Genomic DNA, 26,542 nt, shown 5'->3' with positions numbered 1-26,542 from the left:
AATAAAAAATCCTATGTCATTTATGTATAAATTAAACAGTAGTGGTCCCAGCACTGAACCTTGCAGCAAACCACTAATCACTTGTTTTCTCCTTGATTCTGCCCCTCCATATACTACTTTTTGATATCTGGCTAGCATAATAAAAGAACTCTTTGGGATTTTCTCTGGCCTGCTAGGGCAGATTCTTCACATAATCTGATTTTGCCTTCCTTACCATGCTGGTCAACTTTCTTGTCTGAGCCTTGTACTGTTCGTGAGTTTGCTGGCCACCATTTTACTTACATATCCTCCACAGCATTTTCTTCTTCTGCAGCTCATGTTTAATGATATTACTCATCCAGAGGAAGCAAATTAATATTGCTTCCTCTAGATGTCTCTTAACTATCTCTCATGCACTACTAACATCCTTCTCTTGCAGTGTTTTATGACATGGCACAGATTTAAGCTTCATTCTAAGTTTGTCATAATCACCTGCCTTGTAATTCCACATATACCCTTCTTGAGAGAATATTCTTCATGTTTTACAATCTCCCAAGTCAAGACTGCATGGTCACTTTCACCAATCGGAGGCAATGTAGCCACCTTGGTTATGGATAGCTCTTCTCATCCTATGACTAGGTGCAATTTTCTCACACCACCTAAAACTACCATGTGATCTTTCTTCCTTCCAGTCTATATCTCCATAGTTGAAGCCCTCAATAATAATCACTCCACCTGCATTCATTGTACTAATTTGATGATGCAGATTATCCAGATCATCCGTGAAATCCCTTGGCCTATAGCAACAACCAGCTGTATAATTTGTCTTATATATTAATACTTCTTCCTGTTTCCCTCTTTTACCTTGTGGTGTCAAGGGTTTTCTATTCATTTAACCATAACCATACACAAGGATAAGGTGGTTAGTCCTATGCCTCCCACTGTATCCTATGTCTGTAGAGGCACTGAGTTCTCAAAGCCAGTTTGTCTGCTTGCAGGATGAAAAACCCTAGATAAACTGGGAAGAAAAACCACACCCAAGACCGGATAACTTGGCTATATCTGAGAAAGATTTTAAGCTCCTCATGTCAACGACAGGAATCAAACCCAGGACACTCCTTTCCCAGGCATATGGTTGTGAAGTGCATAGCCACTCGGCTAATTGCGTGGATAGCATATATCAATACTTGAAGTAGAAAAGGCTCCCAAACACACTTGAAATATGGAAATGAAGCTGGAGTAGATGATATTAGACCAGAAATGCTCAAATTCAGAGGTATAAAAGTTTCACAGTGGTTACACTGCATAATTCAGAAGGCCAGTCAGAATGTCTAATTCCAGATGATTGGAGTAGAGTTTCCATAGTTTCTATCTCTTAAAAGGAAATAAAACAAGTTGAGAATTATGGAGTAATTCCCTTATTGGGTGTTCCTGGTAAGATTTATGCAAGATACTAGAGAAATGGCTAAGAAAAATTGTGGAAGGAAATCTTGAAAAAGAACAAGAAGCTGAATTCAGGCAAATAGAGGTTGTCAGGATCAGATTTTTGATTTATGACAAATAGTTGAGAAATCATGGAAATATACAGTTATACTGTATGGTTCTACTTCCATGTCATTATATTAAGTAATACACGGTCTATATTTGAAGGAGGTACATGCAAATGGTTTGATGTTAAATCATGTACAACACAAGGGTACACATTATCTCCACTGTTATTAATCATCTATATAGACCACATTATTTAGGAAAGTGATATTAAGCCTGACATCAAGAATTGGTTAATCTCAGCTCTTTTTTATGCAGATGATGTTATACTTCTAAATAAATCCAGTACAAGTCTGCAAGATTCCCTGACTAAATAGAATGAATGTTATAATAAATTTGGTATGAAAATCAGTGATAAAAAAGTCAAAGACTATGAAAATAGGCAGAAACAGTGAAAACAACTGAATCCTGAATAGAAAAACTACAAAAAAAAAGTAAAACATTTCAGCTATTTAGACACCATTTTTAGTGAAGATGGCAAATTAAATGGCCTTTAATTAAGTAACCTCACATAATCTTAATAGACTATGTGAGTGGATCTGCCAGTTTAATGTTACAAAGTGCAAGGTCCTGAAATTGGGTAGCCAAGGTTGGGATACAGAGTATATAATTAATGGGAAAATTCTGAAGGAGGTGGAAGAGGATGCGAGATCTGGGAGTTATGGTGGAGAGAGAGAGAGAGAGAGAGAGAGATTGTAAATTTAGGGGTCACACTGCAAAATTGTAAGACCATCACAATGGATTATGGCAATAATGAGGACACTGCCATGCAAAAGCAAAGAGGTTGTGGTTTCCTTATATAAGGCTTTGATCAGGTCACATATGGGCTACTGTGTGCAGATTTGTTTGCCAGGTTTTCAAGAGGATGAGGGGATATTGGAGAGGGTACAGAGAAAGGTTTACTAAGTCAGTGTCAGGTCTATAGAATGTTAGATATGAGAGATTGGGGGGATGTAAGTTGCAGAGCCTTGTAAATAGAAGGAGAGGGGATATGATTGAGACATATAAGTTGCTGAGTGGTTGTTACCAGATTAACGTGAAGGAGATTTTTCAGAGAGTAGAGGGAGGCAAAGGTAGAACTAGAGGCCATTCCTGAAAGCTGTATAAAGAGGGTATAAGCAGGGGAGTGAGAAGCAGGTTCTTTGCATAGAGAGAGAGAGAGAGTGATTGGTGAGTGGAATCATTGCCTGAAATGTGTGGTGAATGCAGAAAATATGAATAAGTTTAAGGCAGAGTTTGAAGATCTTTTTGCATCACATCCCTGTTATGACTCCATGGTCAGAGATACTACTCCTACTAATAATGAATATGGAAACAGAAACAACAGAATTTGCAACGTTGTTATCGTAGAAAGTCACCTGAATAAATTTTCATAGAATAAGAGAGAAATTAGTCAAAACATTAAACTAACTGTATAGAAGAGTTCAAACAAATTTTAATTTATGGATCTCAGAGTTCCAAGAAAGATTGGGGGGGGGGGGGGGACCCGATGGCATCAATGGTAGTATCATATTAAAAATGAGGATATTAGGAAAGAATTTGGCATACTTAACATTGAGGAATGTATTAGCAGAAATCTTAGATAATATAGTCATGTAAACAGAATGAGAGAGGAAAGATTAACAAAACAAGTATTCTTTGCCGAGTTGGCAGAAAAAAGATCCAGAGGAAGACCAAGATTTAGGTAAATTGGTATAGTCAAGTAAAAAGTACCTTAGAAGACAGAAATATAAGATTCAATAATACTGGAGTCTTGACAGATATCAGGTTTATTTGGAGGATAACTGTCAACAGGAAGTTAGTAAATGTAACTTATCATGTCATACTATCATAATCTTGTACACCTCCTGAGGATACTTATCAGGAATTTGATGGCTATATACACACACACACACACACACACACACACACACACACACACACACACACACACACACACACACACACACACACACACACACACACATTCTTTAATTTGCAGTATATATTACACATAATTATACAGAAATATACTTTCCTTTAATGTGGATTTAAAATTTAAACAACTAAAATTGCAAGTCTTTTTTTTATGATTCTTTAAAAAGGAACAATGTAGTGTTTGAATGTAGTGATCGAGAAGTTTTATTTCCAATTCTCTGGAAGTAAAACTTCTTTAAGAAATTTGTTATCAGCCACCCATGATCATATAACTTGACAGTGATGAGAGATTATGTTTTAAAATTAAAAAAAAAAGTGTAAATTATGTGAAGAAAATGACATATTTTGACTGCATTTAGAATAAACCTGAAAATTCATTTGCCACTTCTCTGATAACTCGCCTGTGGCGACTGGACAAGTGGATTTCTAGAGACCTGTGGATATATGTATGTATGTATGCGTGCATGCATGCATATATACACACACACACACATATGTATATATCACAAAAATAAAAATAAATACATTATTTTATAGAATTTAGGATATTAATTTTCCAAACTTTCGGAATTGAAATGCAGTCATTATGATTTAGATTAAGTCAATGAAATAAAGCTTCAGCAGTTTCTTTTAATAAATTTACACGACAAGTAAATTCTTGTCAAATTTACAAGTACAATTGTGTAAAAGTTGGGAATTGGACTGCGTGCTTAGTGTTGTCAATATTTGTTAAGCAAAGTCAGATTTATAAGGCTTGATAAGCTGGATATGGCTCTGGTGTTCTGAAATACCCCCCCCCCCCAATCTCATTTGACCAAAACAGACAAGTTGCAAGAGCAGAGCTGGATAAACACCAGACAGCAACAATGTTAACATTTATGGTTGCTGGAAGGTGAGTGAGAGAAAGATAGAGATTGCCAATTTGGTTGATGGGATTAGAAGCAACATGAATTGCAATTTTTACAAGATCTTTGCCATACAAGAAATGTCTTTAAATGTGTAATCCTTAGGTTATAACATTCGAGGATCATATGGGCCATTTGTTTAATTGACAGTTTCCAAATTCCTTTTGAAGAAATACTTCAGCAGAGTAAATTTTGTGTGCTCTAGACCAAGGATTTCGTAGTTCCATATTATTGAAATGGTGTACAGATGGAATAGGAATATAGTGACCCATAAAAGCTGATTCCCAATAAAAAAAAGTTGATAGTGATCCATTACATTTGCTTTCATTTTGATAAAAATCAAAGAGACTACTAATGTGTTCAGAATAATAACCTTAATTTCCCAACATTTTGACTTTCATATTAAGGTCTGAGGCACAAACACACACACATATATATATTGACAAGTTACATCACAATTCAAACAATATGCCAGAGTAACACTAACTGGTCATGTATTATTATACTGACCTCATATTTAAATATGAAGGGAAAAAAGAGTTTTGTTTTACATGGCCAGAGAACAAATTCTTATTAACCTTGAATGATTAGGCCACTACTATTTCCATAGAAATAGTAGTGGCCTAATCAGTATCTGGTTTGTTATTAACAAACAACTAAGATTGTGGAGTACCACAGTCCTAATTATTACGACATGTTAGAACAAAAAGTTTATGTGGATCAAATATGGTTTATTAGAATTTTACAGGTAGGCTTCTTTAAATTTGCACTCATACCAGGTTCTGGTGTGTGTGTGATGTAAGGAATATGTGCTTTCTAGTCAGTTCTGTATAGGGTATCCAGAGCAATGATCAGAAAGCCAAAATTACCATGGTTATTAAATTTAATGTGTCATTTATGATCCTTTTTACAGGCAGGAATTGTGCATCAGATTGGTTGGGCTATATAACTCAACTAATCTGATTAAAAAGAAGACCACAGAATACTTAAGTCGGTCACTTCCTGGCTCTTGGATATGGTTAAAAAATTACTCCCACACTATGCTTGGTTCCCAAGAATTCAATGCAAAGAGAACATACCACTTTGGTACGTTCTCTTTGTGCCAATCAACTCATGATCAACTTTCGTCATTAACTCAATGTTGTACATGGGCAACACACAGACTGCGTGTGCTACTACACTGTTATCTTTTATTCTCCTCAACAACCTCCTGATATCCATTCTCATTTTCTCCTAGTTCCCAAACCACATTATTTATTCCTACTACCATTGCCAACTCTTTTGCTTGCTTACTCATCATATCTAATATCTCAATTACTCTGCTCATTTTTATCCCCAGGCAACTTCTCGTTCATCATTCTCAATCAAATAACTGAATCTGCATAAAGTGCCACTCTTGAATCATTCGCAACCTCTTCCATACAGCCATCTTTCACTCCATTCTTCCTCACTTCACTCTTTCATGCATATCTACAATTTTTATCATTTCACTCCACATATACTTCATCCCTTACCTCATATTCATCAAACGAGTGTCTATGTCTTGAATTATGTTTGGTATCTTGCCATCAGTTGCACTCTCTTTTGTACTGCTAGTCATCACACTCTTTCTCACCGCTTGTAAGACAGCAAGCTGCACTTTCTTTCTCATCCCTACATGTTCATTACCATCAGTCTCACTCTCTTTCTCAGGTAGTCTTGCTTGCTTCTGTACCTATATTCATGGTCTCTCACCAGCAATTCAATTCAATTCAAAGAATTCTCATAGTCTATTGACTCATACTCATTAATTTCTCTTATTCAACCTCTTAACACACAAATCAACAGTATCTTTTTTGAAAAATCTGTACTGCTCATGTTATTCATCTGTCGTGCCAATCCATGTACCAGCCTCACTCTCACCACCATTTTGTGTCTGATCAATGAACAAAGAAAGACACAGATATTAATCAATACACAATCTAAAAATCAACCAACACACTCTTATAAGCTCAGCTATCACAAAAAAAATCTACCAATTATATATTTGTTTTAATCCTTTATCCAGGTGTAAGCAAACAAAGTTTGAGCCTGAAGTATTTTCAGGACTGGGGCAACTCATGGCAAAGGTGGTATAACTTCTCATCACTTGCCTTAGTATCCCATAATGCAAAGCACATCTCCTTGCAGACATGTATAATGCTATGCATTAAGAGAAAGGTCACTACCCAGACCAGTTTCAACCTTTATTGAGGTCTCATCAGTGGGAGTCAGACTCAGAGGTGGTGATACTAAGGTAGAAGTAATGGAGAAGTCATTTTTCCATATACCAGTTGCAAAAGGTGTCACACCTTATTATTAAAATTCTCTGGATTAGAGAAAAGTTGATGGAAGTTTTTTCCCTTGGCTATGCTACGAATTATATATTTGGTTTAATCCTTTATCCAAGTGTAAGCAAACAAAGTTTGCCCCAGTCCAGAAAATACTTCAGGCGCAAACTTCGTTTGCTTACACTTGAATAAAGGATTAAAGAAATAAATTCCGTGTGATGATACAGCGTTCCTCCCTTTTTACAGGAGTTCACAGTATCATCTAGTCCCCCAAATTTTATCCGGGCTCCAAAACCGGCATAGGCTAACGAATCAGACATATGGCTGGGTCAGTATTCCTGACTGTAATCCGTGTGTGTCCTCGGACCGGTTTGCCTGCTTGCGGGATGAAAAAACACCAGATAAACTGGCAGAAAAAATCCTGCTGTGTCCACGCCCAAGACCAACTAACTTGGCAATGGCTGAGGAAGATCCTTTAGCTCCTCATGTCATTGACGGGAATCGAACCTAGGACACTCCTTCCCCAGGCATGTGGTTGCGAAGCACAAACCCACTAGGCTAACCGTGTGGACGTGGATAAAGGATTAAACCAAATATAGAATTGGTAGCATAGCCAAGTGAAAAAACTTCCATCAACAACAAAATCTAATTAGAACCAGCAATAACTGCCATTGAATACATAAAAAGATAACATCTTGCTGCAGACCTTAGAACCACTAGCTTCTTACTAAATGTTCTTGATTTAAAAAAAAAATTAATACTGCTTTTAAAATCACAATGCAATAAAATTTTGATATCTAGTCAACAATCCACAAAGTTTCACATTCTACAGTAACAGAATAAACTTGATATTTTTACTTTTTTTAATTAAATTTTATTTATTTTAATTATATTTCAAACTTACATAGTTTGTTGACCACCAGGACTTCAGCCTTAAGTAACGCTGCAGTTTACGTCCAATTCCATTCTCAAACTCAGCAGCATGTCTCTCCATCCTGTTATACTGATCATCATTTAGTAGCGGCCTTACAGATTTTAGATACTGCATGTAATGGAGATATTATAGGAGAAATAGAAGAGTATATCAATGTTTTAAGGGAGTAATCTACTAAATATTTACTGAATAATATCAAATATATTTTGCATTATTAGTTAGTTATAATACACCAAATATTTATAGCTTCAGTTCTTGAATCTGGTACTGCAATAATGTTCAATTGGATAATGACTAGAATATATCTATCATGCTTTAAGTCATCTGACACGGAACTTCTGTAGTTCCTATGAGCATGCAACTGTATACATTTGTATTTCATTTTTACTTTGGTACACGTATGATTCTATAGTTATGGATGCTCCACAGGTCTCATTATACTAGAAAATAACCAAACAAATATTGGAAAAAAAAATAATAAAAATAAGGAAAAACAGAGTAAAATGGAAGTCTTTGTTGAAAGTTTTTTACCTTGAGTTTAATATGTTATAGATACTAAGAAATTTTATACTTGGTTTTAATCATTTTCCCAAGGAAGCAAAACAATGTTTTGTGTATGAAATATATTCACGTCCAAGCTACTACTTGTATATAGAGGCTAATAACTTGTAGTGCAAGGGTAGTGGCCCTTGCACTACTAGTTATTAGTAGTGCAATAACTTGCACTACTAATTATTAGTAGTGGCCCTTCCTATTATGCATAGCATTATACACATCCAAAAGGTGGGGGAATCACTTGCCTTAGTATTAGAATCACTTACCTTAGTATGTATCCCTTAATGCTTTGCATTATGGGATACATACTAAGGCAAGTGATATGAAGTCATTAGCCTCTACATACAAGTAGTGGCTCAGACGTGAATATATTTCATGCACAAAACATTGTTTTGCTTCATTGGGAAAAGGATTAAAACCAAGTATAAAATTTCTTGGTATCTTTAACATAAAATGGAAGTCTAGTAAACATCAGCCTATAAAAAAAAAAAAAACTAAATAAACAACAATAATAATAAATAAATAAAATAATATCAATTTCCTGATATGTACAAGGGGGTGTTCAGGTTACTATGACAGCACTACATGATTAAGTTCACATTATTATTAATCTCCTAACAATATTTTTTCTCTAAATCAATCTATTACTTGTGAGCACTCCAGTACTGACATATCGAACATTTTGTGCTTCTAAGGCACTTCTGACCGAATCAATTTACCTAGATCTTGGTCTTCTCTTTTCTGCCATCTTGGCATCAAACACTGGTTTGCTAACTTTTCTTCACCCATTCTATTTAAGTGGCCATACCACCTTAGGTTAGCTCTGCTGACACATTCCTGAATGCTAATGATGTCAAGTTCTTTTCTAATATGATTCTGCCAATGATGCCAAATGCATACATACAGGGATACATACATATCTGTGATCTCCAATTTTGATCAGGTGTTTCATTTCTAACCCAACTCTCAGATCCATAACTTAACTGGTTTGAACACTGTCTTGTATATTGATAATTTGGTGTTTTGGCTAATTTCTCTTATTCCATATAAATTTATTCAGCTGGCTACCCATCATACTGGCTCTGCTTATCCTGTTGTCTATTTCCAGATTTAACCTGCCATCTTCACTAAAAACTGTGCCTAAATAGCTGAAATATTTTACTTGTTCTATAGGATCTCCATTCAAAATGTAACTGGAGTTTTCTATGCTCCTGCCTATTTTCATAGTTTTGGTTTTTATTGCTGATTTTCATAATCCAAATTTGTTACAGCTGTTTTTCAATTTAGTTAGAGAATCCTGGAGACTTGTACTAGATGTGTTTAGGAGCACAATATCATCTGCATAAACTAAAGAGCTAAGTTTGACATTTCCAATTCTAATATCAGGCTTGATGCCACTTTCTTTCATAATGTAATCTATATAGATGATGAATAAGAGTGGATATAATGTGCATCCTTGTCTTACCCCTGATTTTACATCAAACCAGCTTCCTGTATTTCCTTCAATTCTAACTGCTGACTGACAACTTAAATATAGACTATGTATTGGACTGTATAATGTTCCATTCACCCCATATAATTATAGTGTTTCAAAAAGCTTTTCTCTGGGCACCTTGTCATATGGCTTTTCCAGATCAAAAACTTAAATACAGATTGATGTCATATTCCTATGATTTTTCAACTATTTGTCTTAAAGTGAAAATCTGATCTTGACAACTTCTATTTGCCTGAACCCAGCATGCTCTTCTCCAAGTTTCTCTTTCACAATCGTTCTCAACCTCTTTTCAAGTATGCTTGCATAAATCTTACCTGGAGTACTTAGTAGAGAAATTCCTCTATAATTCTCATATTCAATTTTATTCTTTTTTTTTTTATAGATGGGTACTATGAGAGCTATACTCCAATCATTGAGAATTAGACCTTCTGCCCAGGTCCTTTGACTTATGTAGTGTAGCTACTGCAAAACGTTTATACCTCCATACTTAAGCATTTCTAGTCAAATATCGTCTATTCTACCTCAAGTATTGATATGTACTTTTTGCACTCCTCTTGAAAATTGTCTAGTATGGTTCTATCACTGCTTGGTTTGTTTAACAGTCTTTCAAAGTAATTACTGCAGACATCTAAGATATCCTTATTTCATGTCACCTTTATCATCTTTGATTCCTTTTAGTAGACTTTCCTCCATTTCTAAGCTTCTTCAATAGCCTTCAAAACATTTTGCCACCTTCCTGATATTATTTTCTATATTCTTACCCAAGTCTTCCCATGACTTTTATTGAGCTAGTTTTACACACAGCTTAGCACTCTTAGATGTTCTATGTATTCTTTTTAGAGCATCTGCCGACTTATTTGTTAGAAACTTTTGGTATGTTTTCTCTTTTCCAGGACTGCTTCTTTAACTTCTTATGTCCACGATGGTGTTCTTATTTTTCTATCCCTTGCAGACAACTCACCACATACCTCCATAGCTGAATCAATTAATGTCTTCTTCAGAGTGTGCCAGTGAGATTCCAGGGTTTGGTTCTTGTTTTCAATTTGTGTCATTTTTTCTTCAATAATGTTTGTATAGTTGAGTCTACAATTTACTTGTAAAAGCTGTTCAACTTTATTTCTTTTTAAAATTTTTTTACATACTGTTCTTTTCAATGTGATATCCATTTTTATCCTACTTAGTACAACGTAATGGTCACATCCAATTTCAAATCCTCTACATTCTTATATACTGAATGAGCATGAAGATATCACTATCAACAATGACGTAATCAATGAGGCTTTTCTTATTTCGCATGTCTTTTCTCCATGTGAACTTGTGCACATCTTTATGTAGAATAATGGTGTCAGTAATGACTAGTCCATGTCCTGAACAGAAGTCCAGTAAATACTTATCATTATTATTAGCTTTGCCCTTTTCTCCAAATTTTCCCAAATGTTCTGATATGCCTGGTGGGATTCATTTCTTATTCTGCTGTTTGGATCTTCAACAAGGACCACTGTTCCATTTTCTCTATGTTATCTGCCTGTTCTAATGACTCAAAAAATTTCTCCACTTCTTCCTTGGAAGAAGTTTCTGTGGACCATAGGCACAAATAAGTTTCATTGTCAATGTTTCCATTTTGAAGTTTACCCACATAGCTCTATTTGAAATTGCCTTCCAATCAAGAAGTTTATCTTCATGTTTTGTGTTGAATGCCATCACTACTCCTTCCTTTCCTTGATCATTAATGCTTGATAATAACATCCTATACTTATTTAGTAAGATCTCACCTGTTTTTGTCTTCTTTGTCTCAGTAATGCCAATTATGTCCACGTAGTACTTTTCCATTTCTTCTTCTGCAAGTCTGATTTCCTTTTCATTAATACTTCTTATATTGATGGTTCCTATCTTCAGTTCTTCTGATGTTGGGTTTATTCTTCTTCTAGATGTTGAGTTGGAGCTTGTTCCAGTACCTGGCTTTTTACTGTTCACCCTGGTTCCTTGACGAAAACAGCAGGAACCTTGTTTAACTGGGCGATGGCCCAGCTGGCATGAAATCTCATCGTGTTGTACCATCATATGCATTTGTGTTTAAGCCAATAGAGAATACAATTTGGTCAGCTAAGTCCCAAATTGTTACTCCATCCTTGTTTGTTCAGTATCCAGTAGATACCTACTAACAGGGTGCACCACATGAAGGATGAAGGTGAGGATTAGACATTAGGTCAGAAGCTCCAGTTGGTTATTTTATTATAATAACAATAAAATAAATAATAAAGAATAAAGATAAGAAAAGAAGCATGAGTACTTCTTGAGGTTTCTCTCTCTCTCTCTCTCTCTCTCTCTCTCTCTCTGTGTGAGAGAGAGAGAGAGAGAGAAACTAAATTAGCTTTGAAGAGTCTAAATTTGTATAAATGAAAGCTGATATTAAGTTCTGCAACAGGACCAAAAATAAGATGAATGATTTTCAATTTCAATTCGTGTATTAAGAAAACAGTTTGTATCTTTTTTTTTTTTTTCCCTCATAATTTTCATACATATATTAAGTATTCTTGGTATTAACAAAATTAGACCGATTCAGAACATAAAAACATTGAAAAAGAGTACACATTCAGTAACATTGTTGTTTATTAAAGCATAATACCACATTTACTTTATTTAGTAACTGAAGAATGAGGTTACTTTATCTAAAAAATAAAAAAAATAATAAAAAAAGTTATCTGTAAAAGAAGATAAGTTCTGGGAAAAAAACTGGAAAAAAAAATTAAAACAAACATTAAACATGTAGCATCCAAACCACTAGGCCAGAAACTGGAAAATGCAAAACAAAATTGATCCCCTCAAAAATACTGAAGAAATAAAAGCACTACTAGAAGCAAAAAAAAAAAAAAAAAAAAAAAAAAAAAAAAAAAACAGCATTTAATAAACATTTACAAGATAAGATTGATATAGCCAAATATGAAGAGCATAAAAGATTAAGAAATGAAATAACAAAATAAGACTTATAATGTAACAATATTAGGAAGATTACTCTAAACAACTAGAATATAAATTTTACAGAGCTTCTTAGAGAAACATGTAAATGTAATAAACAGAAGTTATTTTACCAAATTTTATATGATAGTGAATTAGAAATAAAAATGAATGAGTACATTTCTGGTTTAGCAGTTCTGTAGATAGTTTCCAGTACTGAGACCATTTTAAAATAATAAATGGGTTTAATAAAATATAATCCTACAAGTTTTGTACATTGTTAGACTTACATTGTCAGGGATATTAGCAAAAGCTGTAGAAAAGAGACAATTAATTACACATATTGGATATTATCAGAACTTCACAATTCATATACATAAATAAATAACCAGAATAAATATGCTCAGTTAATTGCTTCATGTGTTGGAACAAAACTAGTTGCTACTGTCATGCTCTGTAGCATTGTAACATCGTGCATATTATATCCTAGGTATGCAGCAGTTAGATTTTTTTTTTTTTTTTTTTTTATGGAAGCAGACCAAACTTGGTGTAGGATTAGGACTTGATTTTTGTTACATTGTGTGTAGATCTGCAGCATTTCAGAGGCTTCCTTGAACTTTCTTTTCTTTGATGAAATCACGCACTTTTTGGATGTTAACTTCGCTCAGTCCAGTTTTTGAACAGCCTGGCTTTTCAAAAACGACCACTTTGAAATCGCTTAAACCACTCGTAAACTTGGGTACAGGATAAGCATTCATCACCGTATGCTTTTTGAAACATTTGATGTGTTTCGGTAAAACTTTTACCAAGTTTAACACAAAAGTCAATTGCAGCTCTCTGTTTGAAACTCATTTTCCGACCGTTCATCAAAACACACTGCCACTCTTGGCACTATAACTGGGCTTCTAATGAAACAAATGTCATAAACAGTTGACACAACATTAAAATAAAGGTTGCCGCTTTCGACAAAAAAAAAAGATACAACAGGTGGCACCATTAGTTTCTTCTATTTTCGAAAAGTTCGGTTTCTTTTTGGACAGAGGGTGTATAGAAATAAAAATGCCAGAAACCAGATGTAATTGAAAAACAATAATAGACACAGTCACCTGAAAACAAATAACAGGAAATTAGCTACAATTGATGGAATTCATAATTAAACATATTAAGAAAAGACAGACCCAACAAATGGAATGAAGCTTATGATACTAGTATTTAAAAAATTGAAATAAAATCTGAATCTTTTAAAAACTATCTAGGACTTATTGTGCACTAATCTAAAAATACATGCAAAAATTATCAAAGAAGAATAATGTAGACTAAATACAATAAACAACAAAGGAGTCCACAAAGGAAGATTATGTATTAATTTGCTGTAAGGCAAATTTAGAAACAAGCAATAGACTATAACAAACCAATATTCATTTATTTCATTCACTTAGAGAAGGCTTTTGACATAATCAGATTTTAGGAAGGCCTATAGCATCAAGAAATATATCATTGCAAATTATTGAAATAATCAGAAAAAAGTCCACACAGTTAGCCTAGTGGTTGTGCACTTTGCAACCATATGCCTGGGGAAGGAGTGCCCTAGGTTCGATTCCTGTCGGTGAAGTGAGGAGCTGAAGGATCTTCCTGAGCCACAGCCAAGTTAGCGTGGACTGTAGGTTATTTTCCCCAAAATATCCTGGGGTTTTTCATCCTGTAAAGCAGGCAAACCGACCTTGAGAACTTAACACTACAGACATAGGATACACCAGTTTGAGGTCCGATGATTAATAAAAAAAAAACCTCGACACTGCAAGGTAAAAGAGTGAAAAAGGAAGGTGAGATGAGATCTATACAAATAAATGTATGTCCTAAATACAGTGTTCTACTATTTGTACAACTCTTGAATTATCAAAATAGCAAGTTCTGATAACTGAAGGGTCAGATAGTGAAGTACAATTACATGGTGCTCTACCAGAAGTCAGTTGACTTGCGAGGGTCAGTTAATTGAAGGATAGTTGTTTTGAAGGTTGGATAAATGGTAGATTACTGTATATAGAAAAGTAATAGTTAAATTAAAAATGATACACAAAACTATTCAGCAATAAAATGAAAACATTCCTATTTACCCGGGCAAGCGTATCATGTAAAGAAGGTAATGGAAGATGAGGTAGTGATGCTTGGAAACTATACAGCTGTGGAGTTTTTCTTTCCATCATATGCAGCATATACTAAAAAATAAAAATAAAAAAAAGTCTGGCTACTGAAACAAAATAATTTGCTTATAATCTAATTATATGGATATAATATATTCATTTTTTTTTTAAATGCAAATCCCACTCATGAAAGGTTGCAAACCTATTATACATTTTTAGTACTATAAGCAGACTAAGAGTTAAGTAATATGGAAATCTTGTTCTAAACTTCAAATAGTGTATTTTTTCAATTATTTAAGTGTAATCTTTCAATAATTTTTCAATTATTCAAGATAAACAGACACCCATTGCAGTGGTTGTCTATTTGCCTTAAATAAATGGGACTCAAAACATTTGCATAAGCAACTTTCACAATCAATGGGAATCAATTCTATACTTTCTGACATGACAAGATTATGTTGCTTTATGCTGCTATTATGATGATACAGTATATATGTGTAGTAATAATGAATATGCAAAAAATGCTTTGCAACCTTTTTTTTTTTTTTCAAGAAAATATGTATATAAAAATAAACAACTGTAAATTACACTTTTTTTGAAAGTTAATAAAATTTAATATATTTTAATAAATTTCTTCTAGTTGAAGACTAGAAGAAATTTTTCTAAGCCTTTTTTCAAATGGTTCCCGAGTTAGTCAATTCTGGCATGGGTAAGCGGGTTTTTTCTCTCAGAAACTTGGGTTTTTCGTCCCGTAAACTCAAGAAAATCGACCGTAGAACCCACATTATTTTAGACATTAAATAAGAGTGTTAGGATTAGAGACCACGAGATAGCGGCACTTGTTGAGCCATCTCCCTTCACTCGTCCACTTAATTAGTGATAGCCTTGGGCCAGCTATCTCTGATTGGGTACCAGTGGAGATTGAACTGCCCACTCAGTCTCCAAAAGTTAGATAGGGCTAAAATGGCCTCGCCTACTCCCTATATACGGGAATAAAAAAGGCATAAGCCGATTTTTTTTTTTTTTTTGAATAAAATTTAGATAAGAAAATTGTATTTTTTTTTTTTTTGGAAATCTGCTCAAAAATGAAATATAATTAGCACAAAAAAAACAACTATCCTTTACATTTTAATAAAAATAATTAATTATAACAAAAATTTTAAGTGAAAAAAGTGTGTTCTTTGGTAACAAGCCCCCCCCATACAAAAAAACACAGCACTGTTAACTCCATGAATACTGCTGTGCCTTCAATGAGACATGTGAGATGCATTCCTTATACAAGAAAGTCAGTTTTCCTAAATGAAATTTTTCCGTCATTTCTGTAATTACTTGAGAGACAGAGTTGCTCCACTTATTTTTAGAGAAAGAAAGTCATGGAAGTTTCTAGGCTATGCAGATGTTGTGAGTGATGTGTAAAAAAATTTTTGGATACCTGATTATAGAAGATATATTCTTTTGACATTAACTTACTAGAGGAGGAGTAAGTTAAGTCATTTTTAAAGAAAGAATCGATTTTTGATCGTTTTGGTTTTAACGACACATTCAGGATAAAAAAAGGCTTATGGTTCAACCTGCAATTCCTAAACAAGCCTTTCAAATATTCTGTCATGGTCAGGACCACATGAAGCTGAAAATATCAATTTATGTGCCTCACCAACAATTTCCTTCAGATTTTGCAATGAGAGGCTCTGACTGTCAAGTCAAGGATTTCTTGTCTTCAAAGAGGTCTTCAGGATGAGATTGGATGAACTCTACATCTTCTAGTGCCATCTCTAAGCCAAGATTTGCTCTAAGATTTTTATTTATTTATTTATTTTTTATGTTGGGGCCCCATATACAAGAGATTGGCTAGTCAATCTATAGTACGTTAATACCATATATGCTTGGTGGGTTGGGAAAGGAGAAACTTGTTTACATTTGATTTAAAAACCTGTATGTTGTATTCCTTGGGAAATATGTCAAGGGGAAGACTGTTCCACAATACCGCAGTAGCAGGGATGGAGGAGGAAAAGAAACTTGTTCTGTGGGTTTCAAGGTGTACTGTGAAAGGATGTTGGGCAGCAGCTGTTACGTGTTCCAATGGGCTTAGTACAAAGTGGGGGGGGGGATTAATTGATGCTGTTTCAGATGAACATTTCCCATGGAAATATTTATAGAATATACAAATTGCAGAGCCCAAGTGTCCATGTGAAAGTGAGAGGAGCAAGTTGGTGAGAGATAGGTCATATATCAGTCTAATTTCTCTCCTCTGTATTGTGTCAAGCATTTTGAGGGAGCTTTTAAGAGCAGTATTTGATAGCTGGGTGGATTTGTAATTTGTATAATGTTAACAGCAGTTTAGAGGTGAAGTAGCGTCTTGAGTGAAAGAGAAAACCTAGTTTTTTTGGAAGCTGAGGATGCAATGGTTGTGATGTGTTTATGCCAGAAGAGGCTTGATGTCAGGGTAATTCCAAGAAGAGAAATCTCATTTTGTCTTGGAATTTGAGTGCTATCAAAAACAATGCTGGGGAAAATGGTTCTTTTTTGTGAGAAATAAGATAGAAATGGGTTTTACTAGAGTTGAAGTTGATGAGGTTATCTGAGCCCCACTGGAGGATAGCTTGGAGATCAGAATTAAGGACAGAGATGGTTGATGTTCTGTGGGTTGAAGTGAGTTGTGCAGAGTAGGGTTTGTTAAATGAAAGAGAGGAGTGTAATGTGCTGTCATCTGCAAAACTGTGTATTGGGTTAGAGGTCAACTGAAGTCAGTGATATATAGAAGGAAGAGGGTTGGTGAGAGAACTGAACCTTGTGGGACCCCAGCATTAGTTGGATGGTGAGAGGATAGGGAGCCATCTACCATCACAGGAAGCTGGCAATCCATCTGTAGAAGTCCTGAGACAGTCCAAATGATGGGAGTTTGCTTAGTAAGCCTTTGTGCCATTTTCTCCATGGCATTTGTCTAGCGATGGGTGATGTATGAGAGTAGATCTCCTGTTGATCGGCTTCGGCAGAATCCATACTAGTGGTCGCTTAATAGCCACGCATACGTGTGTGTGTGTGGGTAATATTTTGTTATTGTTGTTATTCAGTGAATTTGAACCATTCAAAATCTGATCCAGGTTTGAAGTTACAAATTTTATCATGCTGTGAACAAAACTTTCCAGCTCACAATATGCCACACTTTGCCAATAGCATTTCTTCCAGAATTCTTTTAATGTTGGCTAGCTTTTTCCACTATGAAATTGGAGTTTATGGTATCCTCTCTGAAATGACAGGCTGGAATCAATGGAAACTGGTTGAATCAATGAAGTGGTACATGGGAAGGGAAAGATTATATGTATTATTTCTGGAAATATTTCCATGTTACTCCTGTAAACAAATATTAATGTTTCTGGCTATTTTTGTTTAGGGGTACTCCTAAACTTTTTTTTTAATATTTTCATTGGCTTTTTTTATATAATTTCATTGGCTTTTTACTCAATTTTTAGGGCATTACTGATGTTTTAAAGACAGATACATGAAGAATATACAAGAAGAATAATTTTGGACATACTTTTGTAGGATGTTTTCTTATTGAGCAGTATCTGGCATATGGTGATATACAGTTGTATTACTGCAGAAGTATGACTGAATGAAAAGGGGGGGGGGGGGTGGAAATAGAGAGGTGTAGGAGAATTGCAGGTGAGGCAAAAGGTATGTGAATTTTAAAACCCCAGGTTTTAAAGGGTGGGCTGAGAATTTTTTTGGGAAGAAGGTGAAAGATAGAATATGATGAGACAAGATTAGGAGTGAGAATAACGGGGTGTGAGCTGTTTCGACAGTACGTCGTCTTCGGAGCTCATGGGAAAAGTGGAGGCTATGTTATGTCGGCTTGTCAGAGTCGTGACCTAATTTTTAGGTTTTGGAGCTTCCAATTCTTGGAGATTATATAGGGGCAGTGAACGTTTATTGAGTTTTTGTCATATTTTATGGTTATTGTTTCTGATATTCTAAGCATTGTTTTGTTTTCCTATATGTCTACTACTGTGTGTTGTCTTCTGAGACAACTCCCACTCCTATCTTGTTCCATTATATTCTATCCTTCTCCTTTCCTCAAAAATTTCTATCTTTCACCTTCTCCATAAAGAATTCTCAGCCCACCCTTAAAACCCAGGTTTTAAAATTCACATACCTCTTGCCTCACCTGCAATTCTTCCACACCTCTCTATTTTCACATCCCCCCCACTTCCTTTTAGTCATATTTCATATGTAATACAAATGTATATCGCCATATGCTAGATGCCATTCAATAAGAAGACAACCAGGAACATCCTACAGAGGTATGTCCAAAATTATTCTTCCCATATGTTCTTCATGTATTCCTGCATAAGTTAAAAATTGATGCTATAGCACCTATTTTTAACTTATGGGGGTAATATAAATTTTATTATTACCTGCATAATATTACAAGATTTTGCAGCATATAGCAATTGGGATAGAACTCATTTGTAGAAACTAAGGGTGAGAAAGCATATGTGATCCATGTTAGAGTGCATCTTCTATTAATATATTCAAAAAAGAGATATGATAAAAGTATTTAGGTATAAACAACCAAAAAAAGGCACTTCTTGACGAGTCCTTGAATTCTTTAAAGTTCTATGATGATGGTAATAACAACAGCTATTTAAAACACTACAGTTGTATGATATAAGTGGGACATTATAGTGAGCAATACATAATTTATATTTGAGTTATAAGTGAGAAGCTTTCTGAGGTAGGTACAAAAAGATGTTAAATCAGGTATGAGACAAGGGTGCACATTACCTTCACTGTTATTCATCATCTATCTGACACATTATGAAGAAAAGTGGCATTAGGTCTGATATCAGAATTCAAGATGTTAATCTCATCTCTTTACTTTATACATATGTTATACTTCTAAATAAATCCAGTACATGTCTTATTTCATTTAATATGGGATGCCCATAATAAATCGAATAACTGCTATTCCTACTAATAAATTTAGCATAAAAATCAGCAATAAGAAGACAATGATTTGGAAAAATAGGCAGGAATACTGGAAATATCAACCATTCTGAATGGAGAATCTATAAAACACAGTAAAGCATTTCAGCTATTTTAGGAACAATTTTTTTAGCAAAGATGGCAAATTAAATATGGAAATAGATAACAGAATAAATGTATGTGAAAACATGAGACTAGCTATATACAAGACAGTATTCAAACCAATCTTAACTTGTGATGAGAGCTGAGTTAGAATTAAACACTTGATCAAAGACTGAAGATCACAGAGAGAGAGAGTTCTGAGAAAACTTACAGAAGTCAGTAGATGGTATTAATGGCAGAATCATATTAAAAATGAAGACATTAGGAAGGCACTTAAAATTGTTAGCATTCAGGAATGTATGAGGCAGAGCTAATTTCAGGTAGTCTGGTCACTTACACAGAATGGGAAGGGAAAGATTTGTAAAACGGAGATTTGTTACCTAAATAGCAGGAAACAGACATCCAGAGGAAGATTAAGATTTAGGTGGACTGAGATAGTAAGAAGTGCCTTAGAAGACCTCAATGAGAATTTGCTGCACATAGTCAATTAAGCTAGAGAATTAGGGTTTATAGTGGATAGCAAATTAAAGTTTAGGGGGCCACACTGCAAAAGAGAACACTAACTTGCAAGAAAAAGGAAGTTATTCTTCCTTTGCAAGGCCTTGGTAAGAGCATATCTGAATTACTATGTGCAAATATGGACATCTGGGTTACAAGTAGATGGGCAGACAGTTGATAAGATCCAGCAATACCAACCAGGATGATAACTAACGTATGGCAATATTTCCCTGAAGTGTGGTATGAGTATCCTCAGGGGTACGTGAAAGTCTTCAGAGGTATGAAGCACATTTTAAATTTTGATTAATTTTTTTTGGTCCCTATATTGTGGAAGGTAAGTGCAGGTGTATTCTATAATTAATTTTTTAATAACTAAAAAATCTAAAGTTTTAAAAAACATATCTCTTGGCACATGTTGACTGACTTCTTTGAACTGTGATTGTGCTGTAAACAATGTTAAACCACATCTTGTTTACAGCACAATCACAGTCCAAAGGGGATGTTTGAAATGTTTGCATTAAAATTTTAAATTCAAATAGTTTGAACCACTTGATCAGAATTCTCCACTAAATTTCATAATTTTTGTTACTACTGCATGTAAATTGGATACATATAACTAAAATGTATGTTAATATGAATATTTAATACTTAATTTTATTTAATTCTAATACACTAATATATAATATTAATAAATATATTGATATAATATATAATAAATAATTTAGTATAATATTAATATATAAATTTAATATATTTGAATTTATATATTATAAATATTATTACGGGCGACTCCAGGGAGTCCTTATACTCATCGAGGGAGGCCCTAAACATCATGTCCAACTATATGACATTCTCACAGTATCTATCACATCTTGCCTTGAACTCACTCACCGTCATAGCACCCACAACAAACTCTGGCAGCTTATTCCACTCATTTACCACTCTAAAAGTAAAGAACCCAACTCTAACACCCCTCCTAACCACACTCTTGCCCAGCTTCCATAGGTGTCCCCTAGTTCTCCCACCACCAGTCCTTATCTCAAAAATATCCTCTGAATTCATCTTATAGAAACCCTTTAGTAATTTGAATGTCTCAATCATATCTCCCCTTTTCCGCCTATCAACTAATTTCTGTAACCCACAAATCTTCAACCTGTTCTCATATGGTTCATTCCATAGATCTGCTATCATCTTAGTCACTCGCCTCTAGATCGTCTCCACCTCCTCCCCATCAAGAAGGAACCTAGGTGACCAAATCTGGGCACAGTAGTCAAGATGAGGTCTTATCAAAGCTCGGTACAGAGGTACAATAACTTGCTTGTCACTGCTCGTCAAGGTATTTTTCAACACCCAAGTGAGTTGATGAGCTGATTTAGCTAATTTTGCAATGTGACCCTAAACTTCATCTCCCTATCCACCAACACTCCCAAGTCCCTGGTCTCATTATTCTCCTGGAGTACATTTCCACCAATGTGGTATACTGCTGCTAATCTTTTCACCCCAAAATGCATAACCTTACATTTTGTCACATTAAATTGACTTCCATTCTCCTTAGCCCAGAACACCAATCTATCCAAGTCATCCTGCAAGATTTTGACATCTTCTGCATTCACTATCACCCTACCCAACTTGGCATCATCAGCGAACAAATGAACTGTTCCTCTTAGATCCATCCCCATATCGTTAATAAACAGATTAAACAGCAGTGGTCCAAGAACAGAACCCTGGGCACACCACTAGTCACAGGACGTATTTTTGACTCTACTCATGAATAAACTACTCTTTGATATCTCTCCATCAACCACCCACCTATCCATCTCACCAACCCTATATCCATTCCCATATGTTGTAGTTTACGGATTAAAATTCCATGTAGTATCCTGTCAAACACCTGTGCCAGCTCCAGCAGTATCACTGTAAACCCATTATCCTTATCCAGTTCAGCCATCACCTTGTTATAAAACTTGAGCAAGTTACTGAGGCATGATCTACCCTTCACAAAGCCATGCTGTCCCCCGTACAGTATCTCATTTTCATCAACCCATTCCTGTATTTTTACCTTGACTACTTTCTCTAAGACTTTGACAATGACTCCTGATATACTGATCGGTCGGTAATTTGCAATCGTAGTCTTGGATCCTCCTTTATGCAGTGAAACTATTTTCTCCTCTTTCCACACCTTCAGGACTAAACCAGACCCGAGACTCAGATTAAACAACATGGTCAAGGGCACTGATAATTCCTTAGCTGCTTCACGCAAGACCCGTGCAGGTATACCATCCAATCCCACAGATGCATTCACATTAAGGTTCTGTAATAGACTATTCACCTCCACTTCATTCATCACAATTCCCGTATAAACTAATGGTTCCTTCATTTTCTCAATGTCACCACCTGGATGATATACTTTTGCAAAGTGCTCGCTCAGTAACTCCACTACATCGACTGATTCAGTGACCTCCTTACCATCGTCATTCCTTAAAAACATTTTGCCATGTATAGTTTTTTTTTTTACTTGCAGCATATTGAAAGAACTGTTTGGGATTCTCTTTAGCTTGCATAGCTAGTTTCCTTTCATAATCCGCTTTTGCTTTTTTTACCACACTCGTTACCCTTCTGGCCTGCACTTTATACCGTTCGTGTGCCTGCAGGTAACCCCTTTCTTTAAATTCCCTCCACAGTTGTTTCTTTTTTTTGAAGCTCAAGCTTAATTGTGTTATTCATCCATTTAACCCCTACTTGTTTTACTATTCAGACCCTAGGTATACAATCAGCTATAACCTCCTGTAAATGCTCCTTGACCACTTCCCATGCTCTATCGACATCCAGCCCTTGCAGTTTGACATGTCATGGCACTGATCCAAGCAATCTCCTAAGCTTGTCATATTTGCCAGCATGGTAATTCCACATATACCCTGTCTTAATCGAAAATTCCATACATTTAGCCACCTCCCAGGTCAATAGGTGGCAACATGGTCATATTCATTACAGTCAAATACTCAGATGCTATTACCAGGTGAAGCACTCTCACACCCCCTTGTATTTTCAATTACATGCTGTCTCAGATAGTTATCTCTTAATAATTGAATAAAATCCATTTTCTTCCTCACGTGTCCTCTCCTCCTTCCAATCAATGTTACCATATTTGAAATCCCCATAATAATTACCCTCCTTCCACTCATTTCATCAATTTGTTTATGCATACTATCTCCACCATCTATTCCATCACCTGGTCTGTAGTAGCACTCAACTGTATATTTTATTCTGTTAGTCTCAATCTCACACCAAATAGCCTCAAATGAGCTCTTTTCACTATCCTGCGATACAACTTCAATTCTCCTTGGCTGCAGTTCATCAGCTATCATCAATAACAACCCCCCCCCCCATTTTATTCTCTCTGTCCCTCCTAAACACACTATAACTTACACATTCTATCCCACTAACTATAACATCTTCCATCAGCCATGTTTCACTAATGCCAATAACCTGTGGCCAGGAAGAACCAATCAAGGCCAAAAATTCTTCCTTCTTGTTCCTAATACTCCTAGCATTAGTATACATGAAGTGCAATGATCCCTTTGTCCCACCCCTATCTTGATGCGTTATTCTAAATATCCCATTCCCATTTTTTGTCCATAGTACTGGCTCGGGTACATTATATACATTCAACTGTCTCACTGATGTCTGCATATCCACTCCCCCCCCCCCTCCTTGGTAGTTCTAGTTTCCCTGGTTGTGCATATCCATTTTCACTTCATTCAGCAACACTTTTTTTAGTCTGCACACACCAAATCCATTCAAATGCAGGCCATCCATCTTGTATAACTTATTTCGTGCATCAAACTCATTCCACACATCCACGCCAAACAGTCTGCATAACCTGCGCATAATGTCGTTTGCGATTATGGCCCTCCTTCTAAGCTCCTCTCTGTCATATCGCAGCAACAGACTCACCTTTCTAACTCTGTCATTCTTTTCTTTCGCTACCTTTAACAATACTTTCAAGTCCTCTCTCATAAAAAATTTATCTCCTTTCAATTCATTCGTACCCACCACAACTATCAATTCTTTTGCCCTCTGTTTTTGTGCTCTAATACTCTCACTTACATCCTTAAATTTCGAAACCGGTAAGTACGATTTAGTTAAACTCCCATCTATCACTCCTCTTAATAGCAAGTCACCATACAACACTCTTTCCTTCATTTCAGAAACTCTCCCACTCTTACGCTTATTTTTCCTTTCAAACACTTGTTTATTTATGTTAGCCAAATCACTCTGGAAGGAGTTTTGCAGGTGCTCTAATTGCCGCTGCGCATTTTGTATAATTGCGTGCAACTTAGCGATCTCACTTCCTACAAATAATTCCTCATTTTTTTTATCATTTAAACCATTTTCTCTCTCTGTATAGTTGGTTTCACTCTTTCTTTGATCACCGCTCTCATTGCCATCTTGTACATCAAAATTCTCCATCAAGCCACTATTTTCACTTACATTCTGGCTTTCTTCAACCATAACTGTCTGACAACCTGACACATACTTCAAATCCTCACTTTGCTTACACTTTCTGCACATTCTTCCACCACTATTACTTTCAATCCAAACTCCAGCCTCATTCGGGAATGTATACATCCCACACACATCACATTGGACAAACTCTCTCACATTACAGTTTTTGAACAATGCCGTCGTATTTTTGGACGCCATTGTCTTACGTCGCATTGGTGCCATATTCAAATCTATGAAACGTATCATTATATACTAAATTAAATAATGGAATTCACACCAAAATCACACAGACACAACAAGCTACCAAAATTAGACAATATTACGTTATGATTTAGACCTATATTCTAATTTTCACTCAAAATTATACTTAGCTTTTGGGAGCTCTCTGAAAACACTTCTGACCATGTAGCCCTCTAGTGGGCTCTCCAATATAAAAATATATATCTAATATAATTCAAATTAATTGTTTCACATGTTTCTAATTTATTATAATGCAAATATTAAAATTATTTTTATAATTATTATCATAATTATTCATGTTTGAATGAAGTATTAGTATAACTTCTCCCAAATTTCCTTTGCCTGAGAGTGTATGCTGGTTACTAAAATCTTTAAAATGGGTATGCATGTAGTGAAAGTTTGGGAAACACTGGCCATACTTATTGAGGGAATGTAGTCTTAAAAGTCTGAGGAATAGATGTAGAGATGAGATAAGATAAGATAGAAACATACAAGTTAAGGGATCTTATAGTATAGACATAAGTGAGATTTTGCAGTTTGGATGGGGAGAGAGAGATAGAAAGTATGCAAAGACCAGGTTCTTCTCATCACATGTTGTAAGTGTGTGTGGAATGGGCTACCATTAGATGATTTTGTCTTCAGTGAATGTGTTCAAAGAAATATATGATAGGTATTTGAATGTCTAAATAGGTTTTTCCTCAATGAGTTATTGGAACTCCCTAAAGGAGTATCACTAAAGAGTGATACAACATGTATATATTTCTAATCACTAAAGAGAACACTAACTTATAAGAAAAAGGAAGTCATTTTTCCTTTGCAAGGCTTTGATAAAAGCACATCTGAATTACTATGTGCATCTATGAACACCTGAGATACAAGGAGATGGAGCGACAGTTGATGAGATGAGCTAGCATTAGATGATCAACGAATGTGTTTAAGGAAAGATATGATAGGTAATTTAGTATGAGTGTTTAAATTGGTTTTCACTTAATGAGTCCTTGGAGGAACTCCTTAAAGAAGCATCAATAAAATCACACACACACACAAATTTATTGCATAAAATCCTAAGTTTGGTATCTACACAGAGAAATTGCCAAACATATGCTCTTATAAAGCCATTGAATGTCAGATTGTTTTGTTTTTGTTTTTTTTTTTGCTTTTCATGCATTGATATTTTTCTAACTCACTACTGCTTTTACATAATTATAATGTTTTGAATATGGGTAGGACATTATGAAACAGTTGAAAATACTGAATAAGTAAAAAAAGCATTTTTTTTCAGTTGTATTATAATTTGTGTACAATATAAGCTACATCGAACTAATCTACTCTAGTTCATTTGCTATCTAAATTGGTGAGCACAATAAAATTCTCAGTGCGGAATGGTTAAATTACTGTTCTTATAATTATCTTCATACCAGCATTTACAGTGTGTGAAATCAATCCTAGACCACTTCCAAAGAGCTATCGTT

At 35.2% G+C, this 26,542-nt stretch overlaps 1 protein-coding gene across 2 annotated transcripts in view; it reads right to left on the bottom strand.

Annotated features, from left to right (window-relative positions):
* whd (carnitine O-palmitoyltransferase whd) overlaps nt 1–26,542 on the bottom strand; it is a 297,210-nt gene that overhangs the window by 212,575 nt on the left and 58,093 nt on the right. For both annotated transcript variants that reach the window (XM_090412567.1, XM_090412568.1), the window contains exons 5-6: nt 14,712–14,813; nt 7,563–7,700 (exon numbers count right to left, since the gene is read on the bottom strand). In XM_090412567.1, the coding sequence (XP_090268693.1) occupies nt 7,563–7,700; nt 14,712–14,813 (240 nt within the window). The remainder of the gene's footprint in view (nt 1–7,562; nt 7,701–14,711; nt 14,814–26,542) is intronic.

The sequence above is a fragment of the Typopeltis vanoorti genome, chromosome 23 (genome assembly GCF_054136105.1).
Source record: "Typopeltis vanoorti isolate ZY-2024b chromosome 23, IOZ_Tvanoo_1.0, whole genome shotgun sequence".
NCBI classification, from domain to species: Eukaryota; Metazoa; Arthropoda; class Arachnida; order Uropygi; family Thelyphonidae; genus Typopeltis; species Typopeltis vanoorti.
This window is presented reverse-complemented; position numbering and strand designations above follow the sequence as displayed.